Raw genomic sequence first — 10,517 nt, forward strand, 5'->3', positions numbered from 1 at the left:
CGCATGGAATGGAACACCAGAAGACGAGTCCACCCGCTGAGAACGGAAACCTCTCTCTCTCCGACGCTCACGGAGGCGATTATCAGGACGAATGGAGCAACTAATTAACTTGTCGAGATCCTTCGACTTGTCACGGGAGGCCAACTCGTCCTTGATGTCTTCATTCAGTGCTTTATGGAACGCACCTTGAAGAGCCTCATTATTCCATCTACTCTCCGCAGCTAGTGTACGAAACTCAATTGCAAACTCTGCAACACCACCCCTGGCAAAGGGACATGAGTCGTCTAGTAGCCTCCTTGCCTCGTAAAGGATGATCAAACACCTTCTTCATTTCACGGGTGAAAGCAGCATAGGACTGGCACACTGGAGACTGTTCCTCCCAGACAGCAGAGCCCCAGGTGAGAGCGGACCCCTTCAACAGGCCGAGCAGGTAACATATACGGAAACGATCTAAAGCATAGGTTTGTGGTTGCTGTTCAAAAACCAGAAAGCATTGCATTAGAAAAGCTTGACAAGCTCCTAGATCCCCAGCATAACGCTCTGGTGCGGGGACTGGCACTTCACGGGCCAGTAGAGCCTCAGGGGCAGCAGCAGCAGCTGCGGGGGGAGCAGCAGCGGCCAGGCCGAGGTGATCCCGTATGCCATTTACACTAACAGTAAGTGACATCAGAGGCAGACTTCCAGGTTTCCCGATTAATGCGTAAACATTAATGGATGGTGGCTGCTGGCTGCTGTGTGGGATGTGACTTACTGTATTCCTGATCTCCCACAGTCCGTTCAGGTCCAGGAAACACCAGCCAGAGCATCTGTGCTGGCACAGGTAGGCCTACCTATGACATTAGAGCATTGGGTTTCTCTCTGAGGTTCCAAATGATGATATAAACTTAATGACAAGTTGGGAGATGTTGTAAGAGAATTACTATTACTCATTTTATATGACATAATATGCCACTCCCTATTGATTAAGAGGAAGACACTTAGCTTATAAATTACTGTCAAAGCTCTTTTTTAAATAGGTGAGTTGACTGATGAAGCAATTTTATGGTAATTATCTTATATTGTTAATGTTGTCTTGACTTTGTATTGTGTTATTTTGCGGATTAGCAATTGTGTGTGTGTGTGTGTGTGTGTGTGTGTGTGTGTGTGTGTGTGTGTGTGTGTGTGTGTGTGTGTGTGTGTGTGTGTGTGTGTGTGTGTGTGTGGGTGCGCGTGTGATTTCCAGTCGCAGGGAGGTGCACATTCGTAGAGGTGCTGTCACAATTTGTGATTTATTGACTGTTGAGATCTCTGACCTGTAACTTTTGGGTTTATTTATGTTTCCTCTTCCTCTACATATTTGTGGACTGGCGGCATTCAAGCGGCATGTCCTGGTGGGACACTCACCTCAGGATATAACCATACAGTAAGCAATACACGACTACCAGCAAAGACACATTTCAGGAGACTATCATGGGCACACCACACCATCATAATTATTACCACACCATTGTGACGAAAAGAGTTGGCAAATATAGACCTTTAAGTGGCCTATTATAAGTACTATGATAATGGGTACTACACTAAGTAATCTGACAACGGGTACTCTGACGATGGGTACAGTACAATGGGTACTCTGACAACAGGTACAATGGGTATTGCATGACCATGCGTTCCCAATGGGAATCGCCCTAGTATAAATTCCTCAGATCTCCATATGCCTGTATGTACTGTAGTATGTCTTGTCCATCTGTTTATGTTAAATATACCCAAATTTGGAGTATCACGTGCACTTTCCAAAATATGACGATGACTGACGTCATAGTCCCATTCTTTCTCAGACCTTTAAATGTGATCTCTCCACTAATCCAGTCAACACTAAGCTATTTGCCATGCCGTTGCTTAATATTCAGACCATACTGCTTAAGGCAGAAAAGCCTCTCTTCTGGGTCGGAGCTTTCACCATATCATCCCTGGGGTTATGTCTGATATATAAATCGATCTCAGGCTGTAGGATTTGGGTCTTGGGGAACGGGAAGCTTCTCACCCCAAAGGTGGGGAAATGGGCAGTTGTGACGGGAGCCACAGATGGAATCGGGAAATCCTACACAGAGGAGCTGGCCCGTCGAGGATTTGCCATTGTGCTGATCAGCCGCTCCCAGGAAAAGTTGGATTATGTGGCCAAGGCACTCGAAGAACAGTTCAAAGTTGAGACAAAGACCATAGCTGTAGACTTTGGCAGGACAGACATCTACTACAAAATTGAAGCTGGCCTGGCTGACTTGGAGATCGGCGTTTTAGTCAACAATGTTGGTGTGTGTTACCAATATGCTGAGTACTATCACAACATTCCAGATTTGGACAGTTTTATCACAAACATGATGAATGTCAACATGGCCTCAGTGTGCCAGATGACACGCTTAGTGCTTCCCCGAATGATAGAGAGGTCCAAAGGAATCATTCTCAACATGTCCTCTGCCACTGGCATGGACCCATTTCCTCTGTTGACTGTCTACTCTGCTACAAAAGCCTTTGTGGATTTTTTCTCGCGCGGTCTGCACGAGGAGTACAAGGATCGGGGAATAATTATCCAGAGCGTTCTTCCTTTCGGTGTGGTCACTAAGATGGCCGGTATCAGGAAGCCCACCCTGGACATGCCCACCCCGGAACGGTATGTAGCGGCCCAGCTGGCCACCGTGGGTCTGCAGAGCCAGACCAACGGGTACTTCCCTCATGCAGTGATGGGCTGGGTGTCCACTTGGCTGATTCCCAGCAGCATCGTCATTCGTTTTCAGTTTAGGCATTTAGTAGACGCTCTTAATCCAGAGTTCATACCTGGTCGCCAAGTTTCTCCATCTGCAGCGCACCAGCTACCTCAACAAAATGACAGAGCACAGGAGGCTGAAGGTCTGAAGACAGAATGAGAGACTAGTCAATTAGCTATCAAAACCACTATCCGACATCAATGTTGATTTAAAAAAAGATCCAATTGTGTGTAATCTTTGGATCAGTATGGCTCTAATGTGGATCTCCAGACATCGTGGATCTCAGACTTCATGTGACCGGTCTGTTTCAGTCATCTTTTTCATGTCAAGCTGATACGTATTTGGCTGCGGACCCCCATCTTAAAATGTTTTGTGCCAGGAACCCCCAGAAGAGAAGATCTGTGTAAAAAAGAGAAATCCAAAGTTTTAAATAAAAAATGTTTTAAACATTTTGAATAATTTTGTGCATCTGCTATTTTTGATAACATTTGAAAAATATTTTCAAAAATAGCAGATGTACAAGCTAAATGGATAAAGTGGTTAAAATGATTGTTATGCTAAATTAACTACTTTTGCTGGGGACCCCCTGGCAAAAGAAACACATAAACAGCAGTCATATTCTGACACCAGTCCACAAAAGTGGTTAACATACAAGACAAGTTCTTGTCTATTCAAATCCTGAATGAAAAACTGCTGCCAACAAAACAACATTTGATGGGGCTGGGCAATATGGATAAAACCTTCTTTTTTTCACAAAATTGGGAAAATAGCTGATCTACAACGATCTGATCTATAACGCAACAACACCGTCATATGGTGAAGCACAAATCAAATATTATTTTGTTAACTATAAAAACAGGAACAGATTGCGAAGTGTAATTAGCAGTTGGGTGCATGTAGCCTATCTTCAAACATGCTTGTGATGTTAATTATAATATAATATGTCCGATTCATTGTCTCCGTCAGGAGACTATGTTTTCGTTCTCGTCTCTCCGTGTGTCCACCAAGCTAACATTGGTCAAGCTTCACGTGACACGTGACAATATGTTGAAAGGGTGTGCTTTGATTGGCTAGCGAGACGCATGATGAAATAGAGACCTATAAATGGGTGTGTCACTTCTAAAGATCATTTATATCTTTTGAGGTGACACACCTATCCATCAGCCAAGCTAACATCGGTCAAGTGACACGTGACAATATGTAATATTGACAGGATTAATGGAGAGTTAAAATAGCACAGGTCCGCTGGCGGAGACCTGTGCTCCGAGGAGCACATTTTCTAGTTTATTATTTGGCCGGTAAAATATAATCCTGTCGGTCAAGGTGGGCGGCCTTGCGGAAACCCTGATCCGGTAGGAGACCCAAAGTTGACTGTTTGAGGCTCCTACCGGAGCCGCCGCCATCAAATTATTGGTTTAGGAATGTGACAAAAACAAAAAAAAATCCATTAATTCAAGTCTCCATGGGGTGAGTAATCGATAGGGAAAAAAAACATGTTGGGGGTAAACTATCCCTTTAACTCGGAGAGTTGACATTTTGGTCCCTGCATCCCAAACCACCCCATCCCAGAGAGCAGGAACATGGATGTGTTTGTATTCATGAACGCTTGAACATTCACAGCTTTTCCATCGGATCTGCTGAGACACAGATGAAGCAAACTGACAGAACCTGAACCAGGAAGTACGCCTCTGGTTTATCAGCTATGTCGAGTACAACAGAGACAGAGAGATGGAGAGAGAGGAGGGGAGAGAGAGGGATAGAGGGAGTGTGGGAGAGATTACAGAGAGATTCCCAGATTAAAAAACTGAGAATAAAAAACTCACATATCTGCTGGGTGAAGTATAGAAATTTGCAAACACAGCTGCAAGATTAGTGAGTTGTTGTGACAAGAAAGGGATTTCAATGGAATACAAGCACACAAAGACTGTCATCCTCTGTGTATTCCTGCATCATCTGCACCATGCTGACCTCGATACCTGTAGATACATTCAAGAGAGCAGATACCTGGCCCAGAATCCATATTCCGAGGGGAACATTAGCCAAAAATAGCAGATCTACAACCTCACAACGTAACGTGTCCGCTGTTTTTGGCAAAGAGATTTGGTGTAGAGTAGATGGAACAAGCAGTCCAAGTACAGAACTAAGGTCCAGTTTACTAGGTCTCGAGGGTTTAAGTGGTTAAATGTAATTGCTAAACTGTTGCTATTTGTGTGTGTGTGTGTGTGTGTGTGTGTGTGTGTGTGTGTGTGTGTGTGTGTGTGTGTGTATGTGTTTTTCATTTCTAGCGGCGCTAGCCGCTCTATACCTTTAGGTATAGATCCTGCTCTATACCTGACTTTGTCCGTGTTCACCGTCAACGTTCTGATTGGTCAGACCCGTCAATGTTCTGATTGGTCAGACCCGTCAACGTTCTGATTGGTCAGACCCGTCACGTTCTGATTGGTCAGACCCGTCAACAAAGTGATTGGTCAAGCTTCACGTGACACATGGCTATAAACACATTATAAACATATATCGATGACAAAATGTATCAAAGGCGCCGCTACCTTCACACAGGGTGTGATTTTTTTTTAAATATATATTTTTTGGGGCGGTGTAGCCGCCCCCTATAAGTGAGTTTTGGACACCGACCAAAAAATGTGTGTACCCCCTAACCCTTCCATTGTTAATGCAAATCGATACTTTTTTCATATCAGCCAATCACATTACAGCTAGTGTCATCACCACTAACTGTAATGTGATTGGCTGACTTTGCAAATTCAGGACTGTGATTGGCTAGCGAAACACATGACACATGTGCAGCCCTATGAATAGCAGTATGGACTTTAAAAAAAGTCATTTATCCTTTTTTTAAAGTGAGTCATGTTGTGATGACCACACACCGCCCACTTCACAGTGGGTGTGATTTTTGAAATAATAATTAAAACATTTTAGGAAACACACACAAAAGAGGGATAGTTTCTCACAACCCATAAAAATGTGTCCGGTCCGCGACCCACAAATGTGTCCCGACCCATACTTTGGGAGCCACTAGCAGCAGTATGGAAGCCTGTACGTTAACTGTACAGTAAGTTAATTCTTTGCATGTGTTGCTGTAGTGTTGGTAATAGCTTAACTACAAACAGACTGCCTCTGTGGAGACTGACACAGCGGCTCTGTGTGCTGCTTTGATCTGCTGGATATTGTATCCCTGTATAAAAAGGGTCAGTGCACACATGGCCTGTTGCTGTCCATCAGCAGTGGTGCTGAACCATTCACTAATAAGTGACATGTGCTGTCCTTCGTTTGTCCATTGCTCCAATCATCACCACATAGTAAACCTCTCTAGGCAAGGCAGACGGCTTCACAGTAAAAGTGGGTGACAATGTTAGAAAAAGAGGAAATTACCTACATTTCCAGTGATAAAATGACAACTAAAGTGATCAAAAGAGTCAACCACACAATATTTTTGTACAGGATCTCCTCACTGGTCAGTAAGAATACATTGAGGAGGACACTAAGAGGAGCACTCATCCAAAGTCACTTCGACTATGCATGTACCTCATGGTACCATAGCATCACAAAGGCCTTAAAAACAAGGCTCAGACATCCCAAACTGGTCAGGCTACAGGCAACTCATTTAACCCCTGCTCATTTTGCTAGGGTCGGATAGCTCAGGGTAGATGACAGAGTACAGCAACTTGCAATGGGCCTTGTCTACAAGATACACTACACCACAAAGACAACCATGTGCCTGTCAAACTACTTCCAAAACGTCAATAACGTCCACAATCACAAAACCAGATGGAGCTCCACTAATCACGTTCAACCCAGATTTGGCTCAAACGAGGGGTACATTTGTTCTCCTGCTACGCCACAAAAATGTGGAACGCCATACCACTGTCGTAAAGCAGTGTAAATCCGTACTCTCCTGCAAAACCGCACTTACAGGTGGCTGATAATCGAAACTGGCCCCTGTAAAAATGTACCACAGACGAGGATCGATTGACTGTTCTCCTCCCTGTCAGTGAGCTCTGCTGCCAGGTACAGCTATTGGCATTAATCCACTCTCACTGCAACTTATATTTATGGCTGTCAGTGTCACTCATAACCTCTGGCACAACTAAGTATTCAGTAATCAGGCACAACTCTAACCCCAACCGATAAACCTAACCTCTAAATGACTATAGTTCTAACCTCTAAATGCTCTGACACACTGAAAGCGCCAGAAGCTCGCGTCATCAAAGGGCCAAAGGCTCCCATTGTTTACAACGGCTGGTGGAGGTGTCAAGTGAGTTCGTCAAAACCTGTTAAGAGCTCGGTTCTATTTTGGAGCGTCAACATGCGGCTCAGACCATCCAAAATGAGTTGGAGCAATACAGAAAGGTAACCTCTTTTTATTTCAAACTCGTTTTGCAGTGCATATCAATGTTTGTTTTCACTTTATTGACCATTCTAGAAACAAAAGTCTGTTTTTTGGGCGGTGTAACCGCCCCTATATGTGAGGTTGGGACATTGACATTTGCTGCACTGTGATTGGCCACCCATTGTACCCCCCTAACCCTGCACTTTGATTGGCCACCCATTGTACACCCCTAACCCCTACACATTCAATGCAAATCTATACTTTTCTTTAAGTGAGCTTCCATCACTGTGATGACCACTAGCTGCACTGTGATTGGCTGACTCTATTGGCTGACTCTATTCAGCACTGTGATTGGCTAGCGAGACACATGTGCATAGTCCTATAAACAGGACTATGCACTTTAAAAAAACACATTTATGTTTTTTTTAAGTGAGTCATGGGTCTGTGATGACCAGTGTGACCACACCGCCCACTTCACACTGGGTGTGATTTTTTTTATGATTCAATAGATGATTGCAATAGTGTGACTCGTGTCAATGACTCGTTCAGTGTGTCAGGGCCTTAACCCCAACTTGCATTTTATTTGAATTGTAAGCCTATATCTAAAAATATTTTTTAACCATAAAACAACCATTTATGTTGTGAGAATTGAAAAGTGTCCTGACAATGTCTATTTATAGTAATAATACAGGTACGCATGCACCCACAATTAAAAAATAATAGCTGGTTTTCAATCTGGCTTCAGCAAATCTCATTCAACGGATACCTGTTTGCTCTATTTAACACAAAAGGAGTAGATACGTGCATGATTGTGGTATGATTATGTTGGATGTTCAAAAGGGGTTCGACTCCGTAAATCTTGATATCCTTAGAGCAAACAAGTGGTGGATGTGAGTTAGAAAAAGTATTGATTTTGTAGAGTGCAGAACTCCACAAATCAGCATCTGGATGTTGGACAATAACATCATCTTGCATAACATACTCTTTGGGTCTAATGCAAAACTAAAGAAGTCCCCTGGGTTGAGAGGGGTGGTAGGTGACTTTGAAATTACAGCCAAGGATGAAGTCACTAACTTAGGCTGCCTATTAGACAACACACGATCTAGAGTTAGTATGGCACTAAAAGTTATCTCAATGGTCAATTAAAAAGTAAAGATTCTAACCAGAATATGTACTTTTATAGATACTGGAGAAGTGCTTCGAGGGAAATTCACTCACTAATTGTCGCCAGTTGGTCAATGTCATTGTGATTACGCCTGCACATCCTGGAACACTAGCATCCCAAATATCCTTAAAAATAAGTTACACACCTCACAAAAGGAATGAATTAGGTTAATTAAATCTCCATAGTGTATTGGAGACACGTTACTGTCACAACAAGACAGACAGACAGACAGACAGACAGACAGACAGACAGACAGACAGACAGACAGACAGACAGACAGACAGACAGACAGGCCCCTCTTTCTATTGAGAGGGGCCAGACCTAATCTGCCAAGGGCTTTTTATTTGCAATGGCAGATTTGTCTGGAACCAGGCTATCAGTGTTGCCTCCTCATTTCCAGGTGGAAGTTGTCACTAAAAGTTGCTAAATTATGTTTGTTTTATGTCATTGCATGATGACATCATTACATAATGCCATGTATCTGTGTCATTACGTAGAATACACGTTACTCGTTTGTTTATTATCAAATATTGTTGTTTGTAAAAGACACAACATAAACATAATGTTACTTTTATGAACGGATATTTGAATTATTTTTTATCCCTCATACTATATACTGAGTAGGCTATAATGTGCTTTTTTGAGTATCTGTATTTTACTTGAGTATTTGTTTTTTGCACTACACTACATTTTGAAGACAAGTATTGTACTTTGGACTCCATTACATTTACAAGCAAGTACTCCTCTTTAACACAAGTATAAATTTGTCTGAGCAATTTTCGCTTGTAGTTGAGTAGCCTAATATTTGTCGAGGAGTGGTGTTATAGTGGTGGCCATAGCTGAATGGTTAGAGAGCCCGCCTGAAAAGCTGAAGGTCCTAAGTTCAATTCCTGGCCTCAGCAATGTGTTGAAGTGTGCCTGAGTAAGAAATGTAACCCCTCACCGAACGCTGTACTAATGGCTGCTCACTGCTCCTTGTAGTTATAGGATGGGTAGATGCAGAGGCAAACATACAGTGACAAAAAACACCATTTCTTCGTGTCGTGAGATGCTTATGCATAAAGGTAGAGTAAGTAGTGTTTTGTACAGTAGTGTTTTGTACAGAAACAAACCTATTCTCCAAACTCCAGTTCTTTAGTAAATAGAAAATACAGGATACAGGTCAGGAAACTGATGTCATCCAATCAAGAGAGAGAACTCATACAGGATATAAGATAAACAGGAGAAATTTATATTGGGAACAAAAACCCAGACATAAGTAGAGCTAGAACACTACTAAATTGAAACTGACACAGTCACAGGTTCTCTATCCCGATTGGATGAAATTGGTGAGCCACCTGAAAATGTATTTCTGTTTATTATAGAGCTGGAGAGATGGGGGCACCCCTGTTACTGAACAAACATATAGCAATGATGATTACAATCAGAAGAATACAGAGCTTTAACGTTTTAGAAATTGGCCTTTTTGTTTAAACCAAAAGATATGACTTACAGCACCTTTTAGAAGAACAAAGACACATTATAGTACTATTACTAGCAGCTCTGGTTTTCATTCAGTGGAACATGATTTGTTATAAACAGATTGGAAGGCAACGCAAAGCTAGTTTATTTGTATCCCACATTTTACTCCCAAAGTGCTTTGCATGAGACATAAAAGGCATTATAAAGTAATAAAGTGTAGAAGGAATTAAATAGAATAGATAGATACATTACTGAATCAAGGAGGGAAAGGAAAATGGCTTATATCAGCAATAACTTTGCGTTAGCCATGCTATTCGTTTTTATACCAGGAGGTGGCGATAAAGTCAAAGTAATTGATCACCCTATTAAAAGACAGGTACACTACAGTGTAGAAATATGTTACAAGTAGCTAAGTCCTGCATTCACATTTTAACTCAAGTAAAGTAGCCTACAGAAAGTAGAATTACTCATTAATATAGAGTAATGTAGCCTATATTGTATTATAATTGTTGTATTATCACTTTGTAGTTGGTACAGGAGCAAAAGCATTTAGCCTGTTTGCTGATTATAGTTTTAATAACCATAATATGCAAAGTAAATAAATTAAGCTGTCAGATAGGCCTAAATACAGAGGACTAAACATTACCGTATGTAATTTCCCTCTGGAATAGTCCATTATAAGTGGAGTAGAAGTTTAAAGGACCAGAACATTGAAAACTCAATTAAAGACAAGTACTAGAGAACCTCAATGTATACTTAGATAGCCAGGTTCACTATCATGACGGTCGTTAGCCCCATTACGAAC

General features: G+C 42.1%; 1 protein-coding gene across 1 annotated transcript; it reads left to right on the top strand.

The window, feature by feature from the left end:
- Positions 1 to 310: 310 nt before the first annotated feature.
- LOC311048456 (very-long-chain 3-oxoacyl-CoA reductase-A-like) lies at positions 311 to 2,900 on the top strand (the record flags this gene model as incomplete). Its single annotated transcript, XM_084061714.1, has 4 exons — positions 311 to 398; positions 488 to 628; positions 773 to 820; positions 1,849 to 2,900. 4 exons carry the CDS (start codon positions 311 to 313, stop codon positions 2,898 to 2,900), a joined length of 1,329 nt encoding a protein of 442 aa, XP_083917840.1.
- Positions 2,901 to 10,517: the final 7,617 nt, after the last annotated feature.

This window comes from Gymnoscopelus microlampas (assembly GCF_963454915.1).
Source record: "Gymnoscopelus microlampas genome assembly, chromosome: 7".
Lineage (NCBI taxonomy): Eukaryota > Metazoa > Chordata > Actinopteri > Myctophiformes > Myctophidae > Gymnoscopelus > Gymnoscopelus microlampas.